This window comes from Xenopus laevis, chromosome 7S (assembly GCF_017654675.1).
Source record: "Xenopus laevis strain J_2021 chromosome 7S, Xenopus_laevis_v10.1, whole genome shotgun sequence".
NCBI lineage: Eukaryota > Metazoa > Chordata > Amphibia > Anura > Pipidae > Xenopus > Xenopus laevis.
The window spans coordinates 39,628,995-39,655,481 of record NC_054384.1 but is presented as its reverse complement, the minus strand read 5'-3'; the positions used below and the strand labels follow the sequence as shown (position 1 = coordinate 39,655,481).

At 39.0% G+C, this 26,487-nt stretch overlaps 1 protein-coding gene across 2 annotated transcripts in view; it reads left to right on the top strand.

The window, feature by feature from the left end:
• Positions 1-26,487, top strand: part of rasgef1a.S (RasGEF domain family member 1A S homeolog) — a 155,749-nt gene that overhangs the window by 113,172 nt on the left and 16,090 nt on the right. For both annotated transcript variants that reach the window (XM_041571145.1, XM_018239471.2), the window contains 2 exons: positions 20,967-21,146; positions 25,865-25,993. In XM_041571145.1, coding sequence (XP_041427079.1) covers positions 20,973-21,146; positions 25,865-25,993 — 303 coding nt within the window. In that variant the 5' untranslated portion in view covers positions 20,967-20,972. The remainder of the gene's footprint in view (positions 1-20,966; positions 21,147-25,864; positions 25,994-26,487) is intronic.

Genomic DNA, 26,487 nt, shown 5'->3' with positions numbered 1-26,487 from the left:
CACTGTAAGTGCTGGTGCCAGAAGTACCTGGAAACTGGTTCAAAATGACTGGATATGGGAATTGAATCCGACAATAAACAGGACTGGGGGGGGCATAAGGATGAAGCCTTTTCCCCCAAATTATATCACTTATGATTGTGTTATGCATAGTGCAAAATATTTGTAAATTTTATACAAACAATGTTATGACAAACAAACTGATTTTTACGTGTATGTCCAGCTGCAGTTCAGAAAACAGGATGCTTTTGGTTGATAACCTGCCCCACTTTGAAAATGTTTTGCAGACCCCATGGTAATACATAATATACAGTATATACTGTATATTAATACTATAACATGTTTTTGTATAGTTTGCCCAGCACTCCCCAGCACAGGTGCATTCTTTAGGCGAGCTATTCAGCTAATACAAAAAACAGGAATTTCCCCATTCCACTCCTGCCTTCCTCCAAGTAAATGCCAGTTTTTTTTCTATTGTCTCTGTTGTTTTTAAAAATTGCTAAAGGCTGTCTATGTTATAAAGACTTCGATAACATGATTTTCAGCTTTATGATGTTGGACTTATCTATTATAATCTATTTCACAGCTGCTGAAATGCTGGAAATAAGCTGGAGGTAGAAACAGTTATTACATGTTCAGAGCAGTTTTTCCAAGGAGCAAATATACATATCATGCATGTACATATAATGATATCCAGCTGCTGTATGTCCTAAATTGGACCTTGGCAACCTATAATTGAATCTCTTGCTTGTTCTTGTAAAAATATGCAGTTACTTCATAAAAGATGAGATGCTCTAAATCCAAAACTTTTGGCTGAATGCTAGACTAATTTTTAACCATAATTTGTATTTTAAAATATGAGAATAATAAAAAAAAGCCTGTTCAGTTGTCCAGCCTTTTAAGTCTGATGAAAATTAGTTTTAATTTGAGTTTTTCAAATTTGAAATTCGACCCTTGATAAATCTGCCCCTAGGGGTTTGAATTTGGTTCAACCATATGCCATCCATAACCACAATGCATTTTACTGTTAAATGGGGTACAGGTACAGGATCCATTATCTGGAAACCTGTTATACAGAAAGCTCTGTATTATGGCATGACCAACTCTCATAGACTTAATTTCAAGCAAATAATTCTAATATTTAAAAATAATCTTTTCCTGTAATAGTAAAACAGTACTTTGTTCAGGTATGGGGCCTGTTATCCAGAATGCTTGAGACCTGGGGTTTTCTGGCTAATGGATCTTTCTGTAATTTGGTTCTTCATGCCTTAAATCTACTAGAAACAATTGTAACCATTAAATAAACACAATAGGCTGGTTTTGCTTCTAATAAGGAATAATTCTATTTTAGTTTGGATCAAGTACAAGGTACTATTTTATTATTATAGAGAAAATGTGGATTATTTGGATACAATGGAGTATAATTCTAAACTTTCTTGATAATGGGTTTCTGTATAATAGATCCCATACCTGTATTTGATCCTTATTGTAATATAATATTGTAACTGTCATTTTGCCTGATTTGTTCATTACTGTCCAGTTCAAAGCAGGTGGCTGAATATTCCTACACATTTTAAAATACAATAGGAACAAAACAATTAAAGGGGTTGTTCACCTTCAAACACCTTTTTTAATTTCAGTTGGTTTCAGATAGTTCACCAGAAATAAAGACTTTTTCCAATTACTTTTTATTTTCTATTTGTGACCATTTTTCTAATATAAGCGTAAAGTTAATTTTTTCACCTTCTAAAGCAGCTCTGGAAGGAGGTCACCAACTCTTAAAACATTCTAAATTGATACATTTAGTTGACACATTTGTTATCTTTGACCTTGCTGAGCAGAATCCCTGAGTTTTATTAAAGGTAGCTGTTAGAATTGATACAATAGTTGCTAATATTCCACAGATACTGCTGAGAAATGTATCAACTAATTCTATCAACTATATGTAGCAAATTGTAACAATTTAGAATGCTCCTGGATCATGGAGTTGCCAAACTGAAACACTAGAGACACAAACATTCAACTTTAAACTTAAATTTTGGGAAGATAAAAGATGGAAAGTAATTGAAAAAGTCGTTGTTCATGGCGAACAATTTGTAAACAGCTGAACTGAAAAAAGTGGTTGGAAGGAAACTTACATCATAATGAGAGTATATAAGACTTAGAAAGCAGTATGACACACATCAGATAAGTAAAACCAGTTTTTCTGGAGCCCAATTCTTTAAAAGAATGTGAATGACGTATTTAATATTCAACAACTTTGGCTGGACCTCTGATGCAAGGGCTGATGTAGTACATTGACTTCTAAAAATAAAAAAAGTCATCAGTGGGTGACAGCTAAAGCAGATATTTTCCCCAGATCATGTGTTTTGGAGTAATGCACTTCTCAGAGGAAGTTATGCTATACTCATATTTATTACTAAGGTGCTGCTTATAATTTGGTAATTAGAAAGGAGAAGTTATAAAAATATATGGAAAGAAGAAGTTAAATATTTAAGCAACTGTTGCTGTACTGGTACTGTTCATACTTCTAGACTTTGTAATCAGTGGGCACTGTTACTTAGAAAAAATTGTCAGCCAGGGTGTGTGGGCCTACTGGGGCTGCCAGCTCATGGGCCCAACACCCCAGTCGCAGGCCCCTCCACACAGTAAGCCCAACACCATACTTTCTTCTTATTCTTTATGCTCACTATTGGGGATGGAAGGGCTCCCTGGGTTGGCAGGGGAAATAGAAGGGCCAGGACAGTCCACCAAGGAAAAGCAGCAAAGGCATTTTGTCCTGCATATGTCCAAAGGCTATATACATTTGTTACAGACATTACGTGCTCATACTGCTGTAGTCTTGGTTGCCATTGAAAAAACTATAGCTCAAGGCAACCTTAATAAAACTGAATGCAGAAAAAAGTCCATGTGTGCCTAAGTAATAGTTTTCTGCAGGTTTATGAAATATTTCCATCCTCTGCCATATACTCTGTAATATACAATAGATACCAAAATACCTTTATAACCTGGAATTTCACCAGTGAGCAAGTGTTGGTGAATGTATCTCCCATTAATGAAAATACACCCAGAAGACCCTGTAGAAAGATGTAGTTTACCCTTTTCAATATATTATAGTAGTAGCAGGTCTATAAAGAATACCTGAATCAAGTGAAGCTTTTGCATAATAATTACTTCACCCCCCACTTATACATCTGACCCTAAAAGTGGCCATACACGGGCAGATAAAGCTGCCGATATCAGTTGTTTGTACCGATTTGACAGCTTATCTGCCCGTGTATGGGGGCTTCCGACGGGTCTTCCCGATCGATATCTGGCCACGATATCGATCGGGAAGGTTGGATTTTTACCCGATCGACCCGTCGGAGCCCCTTTCAATTGTTTGGCCATACGGCCGAACGTTTGTATTACCCCCGATATAGCCATGCCGTTAGTGGCATATCGGGCAAAGATCCGCTTGTTTGGCGATGTCGCCAAACGAGCGGATCTTTGAGTCTATGGCCACCTTAAGACTGAAAACCAAAGTGTAAAAACTAGGGAGGAATGTGGAGATGGAGTCTATATATACATAAAAGGAAAATGTCCAAAGAAATTAGCTGGTTTGCTTTAAAGTATGAAGCAATCATCTGCCTACGTATTTCTACAGTATGCAGCAGAATTCTTAAATATTGCCAATCACATTGAGGCACACTAAAGTCACTGATTGAATACCACCCAACAATTTTTAGCAGCAGGGACTGCCCAATTAATATAGGGAGCTGAGGTTCAGTATGTGATCATGAGAAATGAATGACACTTTGGAAATGTGTTTTGCTTCACTTACACCTGAGAGCATAAAATAGGTAGAAGGGCTGCTGGTACAAACCAGTCTCCATTTGATAAATGTGTGACTGATTTTAATAAGTAGTTCCAGTGAAATATTAAAAGCTATCTCTTCTTACCTTGTGGATGTATTGCAGCTTGTTCAGACAAAGCATGTGTAATCAGCAGCTCTGAGAATGTGTTATTGCTGTCACAGGTTACCCAGGAAAGGGTCAAGCTGACCTTAAGTGCAGTGATATTGATCTATGTGAGCTGTCTCTGCTAGTCCTGAAAAAGCCTGATGTGTGCCTTCTTCCGCCTACGTTCTTAAGCTGACCATACACGTAAAAATGTTATTCCTTGTATGAGCAATTTTAATTCAAATACTTTGCTTGTATTTCATATGGCTTTTGTGAACCCGCAGTGTATAGTGTATGCGAATGAAAAATACATTTTTGCAACTAAAGGATAAATTTAAGCAGGTCTTAAAAATTTAGTATCTGCAATTACAATTACAATTTGTAATCAAACAATTGACCTATGAGGAATCTCAAAGGTCAAAATTTAAATGTTTGCTTTATTTAAGCAGTTACAATACATTTTCACAAACTCATTCTTCTTTATAAAAGGCACAGCGTTTATAATTGGTATTCTTTTCATACAAACTTCACAACATCATGAAACAAATAATTTAATGAAGAAAATATCCTTAAGGTCATCACTATCATAACAATAAAGCTGACTACTTAATTTGTACAGTGCATTTGAGTGAGCCTCTTTTGAAATGCAGGCTTAACATATGCACAGAAATTGCTTTTAAATGCATTATTTAACAAATAAATAGAGGTCATTTTCATGCTGCGCCACATTGTGCAAAGTGCAATTTAGGATGCAATCACCTTATTTCTTACCCACAAAGCTACATTTTTGCAAATAATCCCAGCATCATTGCTGTCATCTGGAGGTCCCTAGTTGCACCTGACATAGTTATAGCCAATGCATCAAAACTGATGCAATTGCGGTTGCATTTCAAAGTGAATTGTATGGTATCTGAAACCAATAGGGTGGTGCCCAAGTTCTGTTGTAAACTTTTTGGCTTCAGAAATGAGACTAGCACATGTACCCAACTCTTTTGGTGCAACTGCGCTGCAGCCATTAATGAAAGGCTCTGCATGGACCTTGGAGCTGCCGTATGGTTTAGAGGTGGCAAACTATGTGGAATGTTCCCACAGCTACCTTCAGTAGTGAGTTCATGCATGCCTTTTTCTATTTTTAATGAAATGTTTAATATCTTTTGAGCGTGAGCCAAAACTAATAGAAAATGCAGCGTGTTGTGTTCAATAAAACATTTATGCATTAAATGCAACACTGCTAAAATAGAATAAATGGGTAAAACAAGGCATAACAAAATGTTATCAGTTAAAATCTGCATCCCCCAACATGTCAAATGCATGAAAATAGCCTGTATTCTAAGAGCTCTAAGAAAGTAGCTTCTAATAAGTTTAATTATAAGTGTATAAGTAATTGGAAGATTACATGAGTTACTGTTTAGCCAGTAATTAATATAAAATAACCTGACACTTAAATAGGCAGGAGTGCTTTAAAATAAGTTGTTGCTTGGGGAAGGCATGATGGTTCTTAGGTTATTACTGCTGCTTTGCAGTGGTGGGGCCCTGCGTATGATACCAGGTTGGACCATGTCTACAACTTCTATCCCACTTCATTAGAAAATAATGTTTTTTCCTTCCTCAGACCAAAACATATAGGCAGGTTGATGGACTCCTGATGTATGGTAGTGCCTTAGACTGTATACAGACTATACTGACAATACTGTACACTGACTATAGTGATAGTGATGTAAATGATGAACAACAACTGTAATTGTAATCGTTCCTTAAAACATGTCACACTCTTTACAGTTAACAAAATACATATTTTCTCATACACAGTTCTATATTTTATATAAATATAAGCATTGATATATTATAACATGTAGCATTTTCTTATACAAAATATAAAAAGGGACTTAATACTTGGCCCAGAGGTTAGCATTACTACCTGGTTTGTATGTTCTCTGCATTCTTGCATGGGATTTTTCAGGGACGCTGATGCCCTACCAAATTCCAAAGACATAAAAGAAGCTTAGGCACCTGATTAAAAAAAAAGTGTATTTGAGAGGCACCTTAGACTGCAATCTTCACTGGCACAGTGAAAGCTGTAAAATGCTGTGAAATATTTTAGCACTATTTAAAAAAATTATGGGACTTAACACTTTTATAAGGAAGTAAATATGTTGTAAAGCTCCTTTTTTGCTTTAAATGATAGATTTTTAGTCCAAAGTTATTTCACTTGTAAATAACAATAGTTAAAGGTTTTGCTCACCTTGAAGTAAACGTTATTAACTTCAACTTTCTTTCTTAAATATATTTTATAGCTGTCAGTTTAACATACCAGACAATTGATGTGGTCTTCAAAGGTCCAAAAATTTTAAAAAAACAACTTTATTGACTACAATATAAGCAGACATACCAGTTCACTAAAATATTTATACTGGACCTGGAAAATATTTTCTTAAGGAGAGCTTTAATGTGGCTGTAAGAAGAGGGATAATCAGGCAAGTAACATGAATGCATATTACTGACAATAGAAAAGTGGAAATAAAAACTGAACTGTTTAACATTCAAAGTATTAAGTAATCTTGTATACTGGTATTAAATATTCCTCCAAATAGGTTTCCTTTCTGATATTTACAATTATTGCAGCAGACTAAAATACCAAAACTCAGAAGTTTATTTTTATAAAGAAGAGGTTATCTTATATCATGTAAACACATTGGCTTGTAGTAATACAGCAAATTTCACCTGCATATTTCTGGAGAGATTAAGCCTTTTATAGGAATATTTTATTTGTTTCAATGTTATTAAATATATAACATACATACATTCCCAATGAAGGCAGTGAAGCACACATGCAAAGGTTCCCAATTGGCCCCATTATTAAAGAAGCTTTCTACCACAAGGTTATAAGTATTTCTTTTATAGTTCATTTTAATTTTTCTCCAAGGAGTATGGTGTGGATTTTGGAAATCATTAACTGGATTTCTAGGATGTCCTTTGTTCTGCCACGCCAATAGTACTATGAAGCTTTAAGTTGGCCATACACATTACACTGAACTGAAGAAAGTGTTTGGAAAGTGAACAACCCCCTGTAATACATTGGGGGATGCTAGGCTCTCTCAAGCTCCTTGGCTTGATAGCGTGTGCACTTTAATAAAAATATCCTATTTTCCTGTAGTACACATGGACAATTCTATACAGTTGCGAGAGAGCCTTGGGAAATGTTACAAAGATGGCAGAGTGTCTCTTAGGGTAGGGACACACTGGGCGATTTGGGGAGTTTTAGTCGCCTGGCGACTAATCGCCGCGACTTTTCTCCCCGAATGCCTCCCCTCGCTCTGCGCCTGGCTAAAATGAAAAATTAGCCAGGCGCAGAGCGAGGGGAGGCATTCGGGGAGAAAAGTCGCGGCGATTAGTCGCCAGGCGACTAAAACTCCCCAAATCGCCCAGTGTGTCCCTACCCTTAGGGACCTACTTTTTTTTATTATGCTGTGTAAAGCTAAATTTGCCAAAAAAGTGTTAAAAGCTAGTTAAATGGTGAATTTATCAGGGTGTGTTTTATTTTACACCATGTGAACACCAGATTTGCCATGGTTATTTTACATTCAGATCTTTGTAAGTAAGTTCTGGCGGTAGTTACTCAAAGAAAAAGCGTGTTAAAAAATTATGCCATTTTTACCCATCGATGCATGCCTAATTATTCTGCCGTTTTTTGCACCACATAATAAATTTGTCCATAGCGAGTAATATTCCCAGACCTGTTCCATATTCCCTAAACAGGAGCACCAGTCTAGGGAATAAAGTTAGCAATTTAATTTAGTTCAAGTACCGGCACTCACATACAAGGAAGCAATATTAACATGGGTGCAATCCTCAATATGCAGGAAACAAAAACTGGGTCACACTCATGCACATGTGAAACAAGGTGATAATTTATTCAAGCCTCTATATTCAGTATGTGCAAATTACTTGGAATTATGTTTATTTTTATTCTGATTTACAAACAGCCCATTAAGTACTGTGACAAAAGGATTCTGCTCTTTCCTAAACATAAACAGTTTATTTGACACCAAAGGTTTATTTTGGGTAGTTTAAAAATGATCAGACTGTACTGAGCAGACAAAACTGTACAGTATGTATATTTTGGAAACAAAACCATTAAAAGGTTCCAATGCATTTGAGATTTAAGAACCAGTAATCCCTCAAAACAACTCATAATTTAATCCCATCTAGTATTCCAAAAATTTTGTTTTCCTCATACTGCTGTCAATCTCTGCAGTCTCACTGGGATAGTATTTATCTAACATTTAGGTGAAGCATGAGAATTGACAGAGCTGTATCTTCTATTCTGTGACCTAGTCACAAAGCTAAGTAAATGGTAAGCTGTAATGGAAATCTTTATAACCAAGGCCAATATACAAAAATGCATACTTAACAGACCAAGTGCAGCATGGTAGACATAGTTTGGGAAAAGCCACAGAAAACCTTCAACATACATTTTCTGTTCGCAACTGTAAATCATTTGTGTGAATATGTTGTGTATGGGGCAGCTACTTATTAGGGTTTATTGTGCTTGACATTTTATGTATGGTAGAAATATAGCTAAGTGATTCAAACCCATTACACATGATCAGCAGCCATCTGTGGTATACACTTAAAGGGCTGAGAGAGAGATTCCCAACCGTTCAATATTTTTCTTTTTCCTATCAAGAACATTTTTCTGGCAGTTGGGAAATGGTTTCAAGTATTGACACATTTATCAAAGCAGACCAGCGTGTCAGATTGTAGGAACGTATTTAACTGCTAAGAGAAGCCAAAAAACATTTTGTTTTATGAGCTCAACGCAAACATCCTGTCACATTGTTAAGCACTGGGAGAGTAGCGAGCATTGAGTTAAAAAATACTCTTCCACAAACAGAACACTCAGAGGCCAATTTATCAATGGTTGAATTTCGAATTCATATGAATTTTTTTTAATTTGAATATCCTCACAATTTGACTGGGAGGTTATTTAACAAAGAATTTGAATGTCTAATATTCGATCGAATGGTTCTGACTTGAAAATTCGAATAGTATTCGATAATATATAATATTTGATTCATATTTGATTTGTGCAAATTGAGTTTTTCTCCCGAAATAAAACCTTGAATGTCAGGAAGGCTATCTCCAAATAGCTCAACGGACCTCTGCCATTGCCTTGTAAATTAACTTGGCAGGTTTTAGGTGGCAAATATTCGAATTAGGACTGTTTCCATTCCATTTCCATTCCAATAGGGGATTAGGAATGCGTGAATTTTGACACTCGAAAATTCGAATTCAAATTTACTGTTCGACCCTTGATAAATCTGCCCCTCAGTATTAGTAACCATTGATAAGTGAAATTTGTCACCAGGTTTCACCACAAAAAAGACGCCCATAGACCCTAATTAGTAAAAGAAATTGTTGCGCATCCAAAAAAATGTGCCGCTCGTCAAAAAAAATTGTCGTCCATAGATTTTACTGCATTTGGCGAATCTCGGTTATTTTTGTGAAACTTGTCAGATTTATCCATCACTATTAACCAGCATAATAAATAATTCTAAACACTCACATTGTTTCATCAAGATGTTTTTGGTATTTCATGACAAAAAAAACAGAAATCAGCCACACATAAGAGTTTTCCCTTATTGTCCCTTATTATTCATCCTATAGGAACATAGATATTCATGAATGACGACCCAGTCCTCTTTTACCCTCACTTAACTACTTAATGTTTACCTCTTATCTACGCTGCAAATAAAGGACCTACCTACATATTAGTACTTGAATAGTATATTCCATGGTTATATGTAACTATTAGACATTCAAGAGCAGACTAATCACTTTACCACTTTACCAGTTCATTATATATTAATGAGTGCAATTAGCTTACATTTTTTTCATTTATTGGCCCATTACAAGACTACAGTCCCTTACGAAACATATTTTGTCAGAAAATCTGACAGTTTGTGCAATTAGCTTTACTCTCAATTTTTACTAAATAAGACATAGTTTGGATCCTGCCTAAGCATTTCTTAAAACCAGCAGGTAGTATGGTTGTCATCCCTAGAGATGTCGCGAACTGTTCGCCGGCGAACTTGTTCGCGCAAACATCGGGTGTTCGCGCTCGCCGGAAGTTCGCGAACGTCGCGCGACGTTCGCCATTTTGGGTTCGCCATTGTTGGCGCTTTTTTTGCCCTCTCACCCCAGACCAGCAGGTACATGGCAGCCAATCAGGAAGCTCTCCCCTGGACCACTCCCCTTCCCTATAAAAACCGAAGCCCTGTAGCGTTTTTTCACTCTGCCTGTGTGTGCTGAAGAGATAGTGTAGGGAGAGAGCTGCTGCCTGTTAGTGATTTCAGGGACAGTTGAAAGTTTGCTGGCTAGTAATCGTTTTGATACTGCTCTGTTATTGGAGGGACAGAAGTCTGCAGGGGTTTGAGGGACATTTAAGCTTAGGTAGCTTTGCTGGCTAGTAATCTACCTTCTACTGCAGTGCTCTGTATGTAGCTGCAGTGGGCAGCTGTCCTGCTTCTGATCTCATCTGCTGACTGCTGCAATAACAGTAGTCCTTGTAAGGACTGCTTTTATTTATTTTTTTGTTGTTTTACTACTACTACTACTACTACTACTACTATAAGAGCCCAGTGCTATTAGTCTAGCAGTGTTGGGGAGTGGGACTGGTGTGCTAATCTGCTGCTCCTAGTAGTTCAGCAGCACCAACTTTAATTTTTTTTTTTTAATATTCATTTTTTTTTTATTTTACTTTTTTTTATTTTACTACCGCTGTAGTAGTGTATAAGTTGACCTTTTAGGCATTATTTGCCCTGTAGGCATTATTTGCACACTGTTTTCTTCAACCCGCCATCGAGCTGTGTGACCTTGTTCACATTCTGTCTAAATATCCATAATATTACCGTCTCCAGAAAAAACACCGGAGTCACTTTTTTCAAGCAGCCATAATATATTTTACGTAATCCGTATCCACCGCTGTAGTAGTGTATACGTTGGCCTTGTAGGCATTATTTGCACACTGTTTTCTTCAACCCGCCATCGAGCTGTGTGACCTTGTTCACATTCTGTCTAAATATCCATAATATTACCGTCTCCAGAAAAAACACCGGAGTCACTTTTTTCAAGCAGCCATAATATATTTTACGTAATCCGTATCCACCGCTGTAGTAGTGTATACGTTGGCCTTGTAGGCATTATTTGCACACTGTTTTCTTCAACCCGCCATCGAGCTGTGTGACCTTGTTCCCATTCTGTCTAAATATCCATAATATTACCGTCTCCAGAAAAAACACCGGAGTCACTTTTTTCAAGCAGCATTCATATATTTTACGTAATCCGTATCCACCGCTGTAGTAGTGTATACGTTGGCCTTGTAGGCATTATTTGCACACTGTTTTCTTCAACCCGCCATCGAGCTGTGTGACCTTGTTCACATTCTGTCTAAATATCCATAATATTACCGTCTCCAGAAAAAACACCGGAGTCACTTTTTTCAAGCAGCCATAATATATTTTACGTAATCCGTATCCACCGCTGTAGTAGTGTATACGTTGGCCTTGTAGGCATTATTTGCACACTGTTTTCTTCAACCCGCCATCGAGCTGTGTGACCTTGTTCCCATTCTGTCTAAATATCCATAATATTACCGTCTCCAGAAAAAACACCGGAGTCACTTTTTTCAAGCAGCATTCATATATTTTACGTAATCCGTATCCACCGCTGTAGTAGTGTATACGTTGGCCTTGTAGGCATTATTTGCACACTGTTTTCTTCAACCCGCCATCGAGCTGTGTGACCTTGTTCACATTCTGTCTAAATATCCATAATATTACCGTCTCCAGAAAAAACACCGGAGTCACTTTTTTCAAGCAGCATTCATATATTTTACGTAATCCGTATCCACCGCTGTAGTAGTGTATACGTTGGCCTTGTAGGCATTATTTGCACACTGTTTTCTTCAACCCGCCATCGAGCTGTGTGACCTTGTTCACATTCTGTCTAAATATCCATAATATTACCGTCTCCAGAAAAAACACCGGAGTCACTTTTTTCAAGCAGCCATAATATATTTTACGTAATCCGTATCCACCGCTGTAGTAGTGTATACGTTGACCTTGTAGGCATTATTTGCACACTGTTTTCTTCAACCCGCCATCGAGCTGTGTGACCTTGTTCACATTTTGTCTAAATATTGATAATATTATCGTCTCTAGAAAAACCACTTGAGTTACTTTTTTTCAAGCAGCATTCATATATTTTACGTAATCCGTATCCACCGCTGTAGTAGTGTATACGTTGACCTTGTAGGCATTATTTGCACAGTGTTTTCTTCAACCCGCCATCGAGCTGTGTGAGCTTGTTCACATTTTGTCTAAATATTGATAATATTATCGTCTCTAGAAAAACCACTTGAGTTACTTTTTTTCAAGCAGCATTCATATATTTTACGTAATCCGTATCCACCGCTGTAGTAGTGTATACGTTGACCTTGTAGGCATTATTTGCACACTGTTTTCTTCAACCCGCCATCGAGCTGTGTGACCTTGTTCACATTTTGTCTAAATATTGATAATATTATCGTCTCTAGAAAAACCACTTGAGTTACTTTTTTTCAAGCAGCATTCATATATTTTACGTAATCCGTATCCACCGCTGTAGTAGTGTATACGTTGACTTTGTAGGCATTATTTGCACAGTGTTTTCTTCAACCCGCCATCTAGCTGTGTGTATTATCGTTTCCAGAAAAACCAACTGAGTTTTTGTTGTTGTTGTTGTTTTTTTAAAAATAATGCCAGGCAAAGGCAGGCCGCCACGCAGAGGCCGTGCTAGGGGCCGTGCTGCTATGCAATCCTGTGGCCCTAGCAAATTGCCCAGTTTTAAAAAGCCAATGACCCTGAACTCCCAAAATGCTGAAGAGGTAGTTGACTGGCTTACACAGCACACCCCATCCTCTACCGTTTCTAACTTTACCACAACATCCTCCTCATCCTCCACTGCTATGGCCACCCCACGTAACACTTCCTCCACCACCGGTGCCCCTTCTTCACTGGGGTCAGAGGAGTTATTTTCCCATGAGTTTCTTGAACTGAGTAATGCGCAACCATTATTGCCAGAAGAAGATGAAGGAGATGAGGACCTTACACCAGATTTAATTCTGGCAGAGAACACGATAGAGATGGACATAATGAGTGATGAGGAGGAGGTCCCCGCTGCTGCTTCCTTCTGTGATGTGTCAGAAGAAATTGATGCATCTGAGGAGAATGATGATGAGGAGATTGATGTTTTGTGGGTGCCTAGTAGAAGAGAGCAAGAGGAGGGTAGTTCAGATGGAGAGACGGAGAGTCAGAGAGGCAGTAGGAGAATAAGACTTAGAAGAAGCAGGGAGGACAGCCCGCAGGGATCAGTAGGGCAACAACATGTATCGGCACCTGTGTTCAGCCGGCCAACGCACCCGCCATTGCCGCCAATACCGCCAACTCCGCCAACTCCGCCAACTTCTACTGTTACCGCCAGATCGCACACTTCCAAAAAGTCAGCAGTGTGGGATTTTTTTAATGTGTGTGCCTCTGACAAAAGCATTGTAATTTGCAATGAGTGCAGTCAGAAACTGAGCCTTGGTAAGCCCAACAGCCACATAGGTACAACTTCTATGCGAAGGCACATGAGCGGCAAGCACAAAGCACTTTGGGAGCAACACCTCAAAGGCAACAGGCAAACTAAAAGCCACACTCCTTCTGGTCCAGCATCTTACTGCTCTACCTCTGCTCTCCTTGACCCGTCTGAACCACCCTCCACTCCGCCTTCCACCTTGACCACCTGTTCCCATTCCCAGTCATCTGCCACCAGCCAAGTTTCTGTGAAGGCCATGTTTGAGCGTAAGAAGCCAATGTCTGACTGTCACCCCTTGCCCGGCGTCTGACAGCTGGCTTGTCTGCACTCTTAGCCCGCCAGCTTTTACCATACCAGCTGGTGGACTCTGAGGCCTTCCGCAAATTTGTAGCAATTGGGACACCGCAGTGGAAGGTACCCAGCCGCAATTTTTTTTCTAAAAAGGGAATACCACACCTGTACCAACATGTGCAGAGCCAAGTTACCGCATCTCTGTCACTTAGTGTTGGGCCAAAGGTCCATATGACTACTGACGCATGGTCCTCCAAGCATGGTCAGGGCAGGTATGTCACCTACACTGCCCACTGGGTGAACTTGGTAATGGCTGGGAAGCAGGGAATGGGTAGCTCAACAACAACAGTGGAGTTGGTGTCACCGCCACGGATTGCACGCGGTTCTGCCACCACCTCTACTCCTCCATCGCTCTCTACCTCGTCTTCTTCTTCTTCTTACTCTGCTGCTGGGTCCTCCTTCTCCTCCTCCACACCTGTGCACCCCCAGCTCCCCCTAGGCTATTCGACGTGCCAGGTACGCCGTTGTCACGCTGTCTTGGGGATGACGTGCCTGGAAAGCAAAAACCATACCGGATCTGTACTCCTGTCATCTCTGCAGTCACAGGCCGATCGGTGGCTGACCCCACACCAACTGCAGATCGGAAAAGTGGTGTGTGACAATGGAAGCAATCTGTTGGCAGCGTTGAGACTAGGCAATTTAACACATGTGCCCTGCATGGCACATGTGTTAAATTTAATAGTCCAACGTTTTGTCTCCAAGTACCCAGGATTCCAGGACGTTCTCACCCAGTCCAGAAAGGTGTCGGCCCATTTCAGACGTTCCTACACAGCCATGGCACGCCTTGCTGACATTCAGCAGCGCTACAACATGCCAGTCAGGCGTTTGATTTCTGACAGCCAGACTCGCTGGAATTCAACGCTCCTTATGTTGGAACGTCTGCTGCAACAACAAAGGGCCGTCAACGAGTACCTTTTTGAACTGGGTGGTAGGACTGGATCTGCACAGCTGGGGATTTTTTTCCCCCGTTACTGGGTGCTTATGCGCGATGCCTGCAGGCTCATGAGACCTTTTGAAGAGGTGACAAATATGGTCAGTCGCACCGAAGGCACCATCAGCGACCTAATACCCTTCGCTTTATTCCTGGAGCGTGCCGTGCGACGAGTGACAGATGAGGCTGTAGACCAGCGTGACGAGGAGCTGGAAGCGCACGATTTCTGGTCGGAATCACCAGAACGAACCCAGGCACATGCTGCAACGCAGGGAGAGGTGCCAGAAGTGGAGTCAGAGGAGGAAGGTGGCTTTGTGGAGGAGGAGGAGGAGGACCAACAGGAGCAGGCTTCCCAGGGGGCTAGTGGTGACCTTTTGGGGACCCCTGGTCTTGTACGTGGCTGGGGGGAGGAGACCGTGGATGATGCAGTCCTTGATAATGAGGAAGCGGAGATGGATAGCTCTGCATCCAACCTTGTGAGAATGGGGTCTTTCATGCTGTCATGCCTGTTGAAGGACCCCCGTATCAAGAGGCTTAAGGAGAAGGACCTGTACTGGGTCGCAACGCTACTAGACCCTCGGTACAAGCATAAAGTGTCAGAAATGTTACCAACATACCACAAGTCCGAAAAGATGCGGCATTTACAAACCAGCCTGCAAACATGTTGTACAATGCTTTTAAGGGTGATGTCACTTCAGGAACTCATCAACATTCCAGGGGCAGAGGTGCCAGTAATCCTGCCACGAGCACACCTGCAAGGACAAAGCCCTTTGGCCAGTCTGTAACGTCAGACATGCAAATGTTTTTCTGTCCAAGGCAGCGCCACAACCCTTCTGGATCCACCCTCAAAGAACGCCTCGACCGGCAGGTAGCGGACTACCTGGCATTAACTGCAGATATCGACACTCTGAGGAGCGATGAACCCCTGGACTACTGAGTGCGCAGGCTTGATCTGTGGCCAGAGCTGTCACAATTTGCCATGAACCTCTTGTCTTGCCCAGCCTCAAGTGTGCTCTCAGAAAGGACCTTCAGTGCAGCAGGAGGGATTGTAACTGAGAAGAGAACTCGCCTAGGTCACAAAAGTGTCGATTACCTGACCTTTATTAAAATGAATGAGGGGTGGATCTCGGAGGGTTACTGCACGCCGGAAGACTTGTTCTGACTTCTATGCAGCTGTCCTTCTCTTCAAGCCTCATGACTCCACACACAGCTGTCCTTTAGCGTCCTCCTCCTCCCTCCGCCACCGTTACAAACTAGGGTGCAAACCCTACTGGTTTAATTTTTTCTGGCCTCTGTGCTTCAGTGGCTGCGACCAAAAAAATGCCTATTTTCTGCATTTATATGACATAATTTTTCTGGCCTCTGTGCTTCAGTGGCTGCAACCAAAAAAATTTATATTTTCAGCATTTATATGGCATAATTTTTCTGTCAACTGTGCTTCAGTGGCTGCGACCAAAAAAATGCATATTTTCTGCATTTATATGGCATAATTTTTCTGGCCTCTGTGCTTCAGTGGCTGCAACCAAAAAAATTACTATTTTCAGCATTTATATGGCATAATTTTTCTGGCAACTGTGCTTCAGTGGCTGCGACCAAAAAAATGCATATTTTCTGCATTTATATGGCATAATTTTTCTGGCCTCTGTGCTTCAGTGGCTGCAACCAAAAAAATTTATATTTTCAGCATTTATATGGCATAATTTTTCTGTCAACTGTGCTTCAGTGGCTGCGACCAAAAAAATGCATATTTTCTGCATTTATATGGCATAATTTTTCTGGCCTCTGTGCTTCAGTGGCTGCAACCAAAAAAATTTATATTTTCAGCATTTATATGGCATAATTTTTCTGGCAACTGTGCTTCAGTGGCTGCGACCAAAAAAATGACTATTTTCAGCATTTATATGGCATATTTTTTCTGGCCTCTGTGCTTCAGTGGCTGTGGCCAAAAAAACTGGGCAAACAATGCCTACAAGGTCAACGACGTTGACCTTGTAGGCATTGTTTGCCCAGTTTTTTTGGCCACAGCCACTGAAGCACAGAGGCCAGAAAAAATATGCCATATAAATGCTGAAAATAGTCATTTTTTGCCATACGTTGACTCAACGTATATGGCAAAAAATGACTATTTTCAGCATTTATGTGGCATATTTTTTCTGGCAACTGTGCTTCAGTGGCTGCAACCAAAAAAACTGGGCAAACAATGTCTACAAGGTCAACGTATGGCGAAAAATTACTATTTTCAGCATTTATATGGCATATTTTTTCTGGCAACTGTGCTTCAGTGGCTGCGTCCAAAAAAACTGGGCAAACAATGTCTACAAGGTCAACGTATGGCGAAAAATGACTATTTTCAGCATTTATATGGCATATTTTTTCTGGCAACTGTGCTTCAGTGGCTGCGTCCAAAAAAACTGGGCAAACAATGCCTACAAGGTCAACGTATGGCAGTTGTTTAAAGAGAACAGTAGATTACTAGCCAGCAAAGCTACCTAAGCTAAAATGTCCCTCAAATCCCTGCAGACTTCTGTCCCTCCAATACAGAGCAGTATCAAGCAGATTACTAGCCAGCAAACTTACTATCATCTGTCCCTGAAATCACTAACAGCTCTCCCCCTACACTATCTCTTCCAAGCACACACAGGCAGATTTTTCAGATACATTTTTGCCCTTGATCCCCCTCTGGCATGCCACTGTCCAGGTCTTTGCACCCTTTAAACAACTTTAAAATCATTTTTCTGGCCAGAAATGTCTTTTCTAGATGTTAAAGTTCGCCTTCCCATTGAAGTCTATGGGGTTCGCGAACCGTTCGCGAACCGCTCGCATTTTTGCGCAAGTTCGCGAATATGTTCGCGAAGTTTTTTTCCGACGTTCGCTACATCCCTAGTCATCCCCATAGCTCTACAATTTATTGCAGTTTGCCTACAACTTTTAAAAATCATTCTCAGTGTTAATTACATTTCTATGTTTGCCAGTAACATAGCAAAATGATATGTGGTGCACTTCAGTGTTTGTGCTCTAAATGTAATATTAACTTAACAGTGCTTGTAATTGCATAATGAATATATTCGTTTTTACAAGCTTCATCAATCAAATAGTTTTTAATTATGTTAAGATTGGTTGTGACCTCCTAAAGGTTAGACAATGACTTGCTCTCTATTATTTGTAGAAAATAATTTTCTTTATTTTAAAATGTGTGCTTTTATTGTTAAATGGAATGGCTGCAGTTTCATCCATTCAATAACAGCATCATTATATGTTACATACTGTACGTGTACCAGCTAGTAATGAAAATGTACTGAATCCAAGAATAAATATAGGGCTGATTGGAAGAAGAACACAAAGTCCTTCTGTCTTTAAAGTGCACGGCAGTGGCTTTTTTAAAATTACTTAATAGCCTCACACGCCCAAAGACAAGCTGTTCAGCTAAACCACATTGTTACTGCATCACTCTGCTGTGGATCACCAATTAGAGGGTACAAGTCACAGCAAATGATGTTTGTTGTTGTGTCCTATTGGGATGTTCTGTCTCTGTGGAACATTTTTTAAAAATCATGCTGCATCTGCGTAGTAAACAACAGGGCCCAAGGGAAGAACCAGAACAAGGTTTACTGTGGCTTTGGTAGAAAGAAGAAGATTCTACAATATATATATATATATATATATATATATATATATATATATATATATATATATATATATATATATATATATATGTATATATATATATATATATATATATATATATATAATCATCAAAGGATGGACCAGCACTCCAGTTTTGATAAATAATGGTGCTTTTATTCACATATCATCGTGCATCCTTGATATGTGGGGCCTTTATCCTTGATAAAGGCCCCAATGCGGGCCGAAACGTTGGATGCACGATGATATGTGAATAAAAGCACCATTATTTATCAAAACTGGAGTGCTGGTCCATCCTTTGATGATTATACAATACTACTTTGACCAAGCACCCGTGAAAAATCTAAGTGGTTGGAGTGCAGGTACCTTGGACATATTATATATATATATATATATATATATATATATATATATATATATATATATACAATTGTATATGTACAGATATATATATATTTATATATATATATATATATAGATATGTTGCAGTTATTTTTACCAGCTCCAGATCTATTTGTAGATCACAATCTAAAGTTGGTTGTACATAAGCAGATAAAAACTGCTGGCTCAACCACTTCAGATCAAGGTGGCAGCTTACTGGCCCATGCATTTTTCCATTCTAAAAGCCTGCCCAACATATATCTTGGTATAAAATTTTTGTTACGTAAGGACCACATTTGCACATTGATCTGGTTCTCATCAGTTCTGCATAGATCTCTGTTAGTATCCAGACATTGGCATTAGCCTAATTTTACCCCACACATGGATGGCCAAATCAGGCAAATATCCACTTTTTTGGCGACCTTGCCAAATAAGTTGATTTGTGTATGGCCTTCTTAATTTGTGGACACATCTGTTGTAGGGATTCAAGTAAAAATGATTTCTTACTGAATGGGATTACTTTTTCATTAATATATTTATTACTAGTTAATGCAAAAAAACAGACCTAGAAATTCTATGAGAACTAAAATAACTAAAGTAGGCTGTATATTATGTATTGGGCTTCTTTCCATGACCAAGGTAACCAAAGACCAATGCCCCTAGTAGATCATCACATTTTCTGCTTATTCTCAGCACATGCTCTAAGCTTCAGTTAAGTTCCTTTGGTATCAACAATATACTGTATGTATAAAAAGTTCAGTATGTATTAAAGACAAAAATGTATTTCTATCCATATTCATTTTAGGCTTTAGTTCTTTGAAAAAAAATGTACCTGTAGATTGGTAATGGTATAATTGAACATTGAAATAGTAGACTTTGCTAATCCTTGTGATGTAAACAGCAACAATTTGTATTGTTCACAAACAAAACATGTATTGACCATGACTTTATGGTAACCAGACAACATTCTTTTGCTAAGGAGAACACTAAAAACCAAAAGAATGTAGTCTATAGTTATACAGTGCAAAGAAGTAAGTATGTGCCAAATTGTTTTGTATTGGAAGCAGCCTATTAGAGCAATGGAATGTGGCATAATAAAGGGGTTCAGTTCCAGGCTATAAAAATGTTTTTGTATTTTTCCAACAAAAATGTAAATGTAACTATCTTGGCTTGTTGAAAGAGTGTACTAAGAACAGTGCCAAATTCACAGAAATATAGAAAAAAACTTCATGCAACTACAGGGAAGGGTGGGAGGGCACAGTACACACATTTGTTGGGTACCCAGATGGGTTCCCCGTGGACTATCTGCATAGCTAGAGAACCGTGGGACTTTTTGCCTTTTTGATTTGTGGGTATTCCATGGGTAGCCGCGAACACCCGACCTGGTACAGAATTCTATAAAAAGGCTTTTTAAAATACTTTGTTGTCACAAATGACACAACGTTGCTCTGGCCATAATTTACACTGCATATAACAGTTGGCCAACTATCTTGGCTTGTTGAAAGAGGGGTAATTTTGAAAAAGCCTGTACTCATGTACCAAAAATTCTGAGTGGTAGGTTGGAAGCTGAAGCTTACATGACCTGTCTCCAAGCATTTGAGCCATGCCTAAATAGAACTAATAGTAAATGCAAATCATAACATTTCTGAAAGTCTTTTGCAAAACAGTTTTCATATAACTTTACCATAGTAATGACATTTGAAATACACAATATTAAAGAGCTGGATGGAGCAATTTCCTCAGCATGAGCTGTACAGAGATAATAAAGAGTAAAACCATATCTACATATTACCATGGATTGGGAACTGAAAATCATGTCCATGCAGATTAGGGGTATGATACTGATTGTACCAAGTCCTGAGTTTCTGTTTAACTTTATGACTGAGCCTTATCACTGGAGACTTTAATATTATTTTGTAGAATTTTATAGAAGGGTTCGGTATTTGTACAAGTCATTTTGATTGTGATTCTGCTTTACATAACAATACAAAGATTGTATTTGTGTATTTTTTCATTTATTGTATACCCTTATGCTTGGATATGTGTTATAATACTAGACTTATGTCTTCATATAACTATAAAGGACTCCTTGTGTTTCATTGCAGGAAAGTATGCCACAGACCCCTATATTTCCCAGCATGCTTGGCTCCACCTGTAGTGGGCAGGTGCAGCCAGAGATGGGAGAGCAGTGTGGAGATCCTGTCTACCAAGATGGAAGCCTGGTTTCTGGGTCCCTGGAAGTTTTAATTGAACGTCTTGTGCCTACTTTGGATTATTATCCTGATGTAAGTTGAGTGTTGGTTATTCTCTGCTTTAACATTACAACTGAAGTAATTAGGAACTAACTGCATTTAGGCCATTACCCCATTACTTCAAGCTAACCAGTTCAGATGGCGGAACATAATAGTATAATAAAACTTAACCTTCAATCCATACTTAAAATTAACCAACCTAACCTTCAATAGACTCACTGTTACTCTTTCCAGCAATGCAGGACTGTGTCCTTAAAATAACAAATAAACCGCATTCACCCAAATGAACTGGTGGTGTAGTGAATAAGCCACCTCTAATTATAGTACCCCTTAGTCACACTTCAAATGGCTTACTATGTAGTTGGTATTGTTGTTTCCATTCCTTCCCTTCCATTTGTTGCCCCACTCAAAACCTGCTCATCTACATTGGGAACCAGTGGGAGCTATTCACACCTATGCTGCCTCATATGTTTCGCTGATTAATGAGCTTGGTCAGGGGTATTTTTTATTCACTATATATATATATATATATATATATATATATATATATATATATATATATATATATATATATATATATATATATATATATATATATATATATATATATTTATAAATATGTACTTTCCTTTCTCTTCAACAGAATGCAAAGAATGTACAGTACTACTCCTGCACGAATAGCATTGCCAAATGAGGAGATTTTTACAGAAAGAGAATTTATAGTTTGCATGAAACTTACGTAATCAGGCATAAAAGCATTCTAACACTGTAATCTGAATGTACAAGCATTGCATTGTATAGCTAAACAAAGTTCCAGAAATGTTTGAGGGCACAACTTATTGGGTGCATAGTGTTCCTGCTCTTATATTTGTGTTTGAGGTGTATAAGGTGTACCTGCCATGTTCTTACCCTTGTCTGCTGTGTGTTCTGTACACATCATGAGAACTGCCTAGTAAATGGGACCAGGGGTTTACTGAGGGTGTTCATTCATATAACCCCCTGCCAAGTCAATCACTGTGACTCTCATGTATTTGTATAGAAAAGGAATATAAATACAAATGTGTCCTTGCTTTCATACATTACTGGTTTTAAATGGAACATAAAAAAAGAACATAAATGGGAAATAAACACCTTGTAATTATGTTTTGCCTTGAGTACTGAAAAAAAACCTTTATTTTTTGTTAATATAACAAGTATGTTCTTTGAAAAATTCTTATTTCATTCTCCTATTAACATCCAGAAAAATAACCCTTTCTTTGTGTGAGATATTTATTCATGAAATTAAATACTAGAAACACACTAAGGAAAGTATAGTGAACCCCCAGTTTCCCTAGTTTATATTTTTTGCAGAAAATTTCAAAGATTTTAGTCAATATGATATTTTCCTTAAAAACATCTTTTACCTTTGAATATTACTTTTTACATTAAACTTTATTTTTTTTAAACCCTGATTTTACATACTAAGATTTTCCATTTTCCCACATTTTCCATTTTTATTTGGTCCCACAGAAAATGGGAAATTGAGGCTTGACTATATTCATAGGAAGAACTTACCCAGTTCATTATTGTTACACTACAGGTCCCCATAGAGGCAAAGATTTCTCTTGCCGAACGACCGATTTTAGGGAAGCCCGACCAATCCTCCGAAATTATCGTGCAGTTAGTGGGATTCGAACGATCGTACATCTTACGATTTTTCGGGCGACATCTGTCAGGAAATTGATCGGCCAGGTCAAAAAATCTTTGTCGGTTCCAGTGCAATCTATCTATGTTTGCAGGGCCAAGCAGGCAGCTACCCTTTGTTTTCCTGGCAAATTGGTCTTTTTAGTTGATGGTAAATTCGTATGATCGTACCATCTGATAAGATCGTGGTCTTACGATCAGGATCTGATCTTTTAAAAATCTCAACATCTATGGCCAGCTTACCTGTTCTTTGTCAGAAAAAATACTGGGCTGTACCAGTAGAAAGAACATCGACTTGAGTGTTGGCCTCCATAAAGTGTCCCCTGTACCAAAGATATCAGGGGTCTAGATAGCCCTCAGTCTAAAAAAAAGATGCAGGGTCTGAAACCATATAGATCATTTACAAACTTAAACTGGGGTAGCGCTAAAATAGATGCAATTGTTTTATGTATTGATGAGACTATTGCACCCGTTATTTTGCAACACTGCCTCCCTAATAGGAAATGCCCCCTATTATATCACTCTATCACACATTAGTAGACAGATGTCTAAGGGTGTTATGTGACTTGAACCTGGGAAGGGCTCAAACAGGAATTCACAAAGGCTTTGTAAATGGGTTTTTTGTGAGTAGTCGTTCACAGTAAGAAACAATTGTGCAACGCCTCTTCACTCATAAACAGACAATATTGTGTTCTGACCCCTTGATCACTGGTATAATTCCTACAGCCCTGTATTGCCTTTGCTGGATGCTGTCCATGGAACAGAATGTGCTGTGTCTATATTGTCTCACAATGTTGTTTGGATGTGAAAGGTCACAGATTTCAGCACTTTCCTTCATCCCTGCCTAAAAAGCCACCCCTCCCCCATTTTCCATGTTATTGGGTATATTGCTTGGAAACCATAATAGACAATTTTAAGATTATCTCCTATATGAAATGACACTCCGTGCATAGCAAATGGTACTCCTAATATATCATGTTATTAATATATCTGCCATAATTAACAAGAAAAAAACATTTGGCGGAAGGTGAGATAATAATTGTTCCCCTTTACTTAAAGGGGTGGCTCACAGCTAAGTAAACTTTTGGTAAGAATTTGCTATTTCTAGCAACTCTGCAATTGTGATCGTTTTTGAATAGTTGCCTTTCTCTTCTGCCTCTTTCCAGCTTTCAAATGGTGTCACTGACCCTGGCAGCCAAAACAACTACATATTGCTCTGTGAGGGTACAATTAGGGTCAGACTGTGGCCCACCGGGGCTGCTGCTTTAGGGCCCCCAAACCCCCCCGGGCCCCCCGCCCCAGCAGTAAAGACACCTCTGGCCCCCATGCCAAAATCCCCCCCCCTCTCCCCGTACCTACCTTTTATTTCCTGTTCATGGAGGCAACCGGGCCGGAAAGGAGTTCAGGGCGCAGCTGTAATAGCGGGTCTGGGCCGGCAGTGTTTTTTCCCGGTGGCTTGCTGGCCCAGTCTGACCCTGGGTACAATGTTATTATTACATCTCCTTCTAGTCCATCCCTCTCTTATTAATTGTCTGCTCTCTAAAGTAAATAAAGTTATAGAAAACAGATAGTTGCTGAAATTCCAAACTGGAGAGTTGCTGAACAAAAAGCTAATTAACTGAAAAACCACAAAAAATTAAAAAAATTAAAACCAGTGGCAAATGGTGTCAGAATATCACAATATATTACATCATACTACAAGTTTATTTTAAGGTGAACTACCCCTTTAAGCAATCCCTCCCACTTTTCCCTTTATTATATTAATAATAAATTATATGTTAATAATATATTCAACCGTGAGTTTAATAAGTGTATCCCTGTTTCCAAATGCCACAAAAAGTGAAAGGGCTACAAAACAGTTAGAAGCATTTACTCTCTATCATTGGCTGTTCTATGTGCTACCCTTAATAGGCCAGTCTGTGTAGGTAGTTTCTGTATATGGTTGAAATATCGAACTTGCTGTGACTGAGTAGTAAGACAATGGTGCACTTACATAGAAGCTCCATTGTGCCAGGGCTCTTGTACTCTACATATACTAGCTTTGTACTTTGGCCAATTGGTCATTCTGTTAGGTTGAAACATTTAAGCTGCAAAATTGTAGCAGTGCTCGGATCTGCACATTATACAGATTTAAGAGAAGCTTGAATTCTATTCACCCAAAACCCACTTTAATGCTTTGGGAGATTTACCCAGACAGGACTTGCACAGACTGTGGGAAAAAGCATTATAAAGCAAACAAGCTAGAATGAAGCATGTATTGCAGCAAGCAGCCAAGACAAATTCAGACTGAAGCTGAGTAGCCAGAAAACACATTTATACAGATCAGACCAAGATACCACACATTTCTGATAATGAGTCTTAAGCTGGCCATAGATGCAAAGATCCAAACGTACGAATCATCGTACGATCGGACTCTCCCATCTCCCGACCCGCCACTAACCATTCAGATCAAAGTCTTACCAGTCAGATTAGTAAAAGAACAGATCAGCAATGTTCTGCCCCTGACAGCAATCGTACGATATCTATGTCCAACCAAAGCTAGTGACAGTCACCCACTGAAAATCGTACGATCGACAATACACGCAGAGATATTATCGGCAGCCGACAGAAATTTTCTAACCTGTCCGATCGACCAAACGACCGATCTCCGCCGGACAAAAAATGTCGGGACTCTCCACACACGTTCCGAAAATCGTACGAATCCTCGATTCGTACGATCAGATCTTTGCGTCTATGGCCAGCTTTAGGGCTCTCACAGATAAGCAATGCTGCCTGTGTTCCCCTGCACTGGATCATTCAATCATTCTAACCATAGCATCCACATTTAAATTGGGAGTCCTGCCTTGTGTGTAGCAGAGAGAGAGAAAGATGTGGCTGGCTTGATAAGTTATTTCTTGTGTTACAAATACAAACTAAATAGAATAAACATGTCCCAGTATTCCTGAACATTATTTGTAGATACCGCAAAGTTTACCCATGGCAAAGAACACCAGAAAGAATTATGGTTTCCAAATATACTGGTCATTGCTTGTGCTTTACCTTATGGTACATTGTTTTCTTCTCTACAGAAAACCTATATATTCACCTTCTTGCTGAGTGCACGGATCTTCATTCATCCTTATGAGATTCTGGCCAAAGTGGGACAAATGTGCATCAAGCAAAAACAGCAACTGGAATCTGGATCTGAGGCAGACAAAGTAAGGGATTATTCAGCGGGGTCATATTGATTTCATGCACATATTACACACATTTTCTTTCAAGATGGAAAAAAACATGCAGCTGCAGACCAGATCTTGCATATCTTGTTTTTAAAGGGTTGTTGGCGAGAGTTGCAGTTCTTCAATAGTTGGAATACCAAAGATTGCCCTTTGAAAAATGTTTTTTGCAGATCATGACTGTAGCCATTCTGAATTAAAAGCAAATTAAAAGCAAATTATAAATGGCCTGGTTGAATAATAACCAACTGTGGGGTCAAAACACCCCTATCCACATCTCATTGGTTTCCATAGATATAAATGGAAAATGCTCTGCCTTTAGCAGACATATTGATGACTAACCGACCATCACTTGGTGAACCATATGTTATCTACAAAAGTTATTGCCATTTGCTAAACATACACATTGTTTTCAGGTGAAATAAAGAAATTATAATTTGATTATTGTGTCCCTTGATGTGCCTTAGATAAGCACC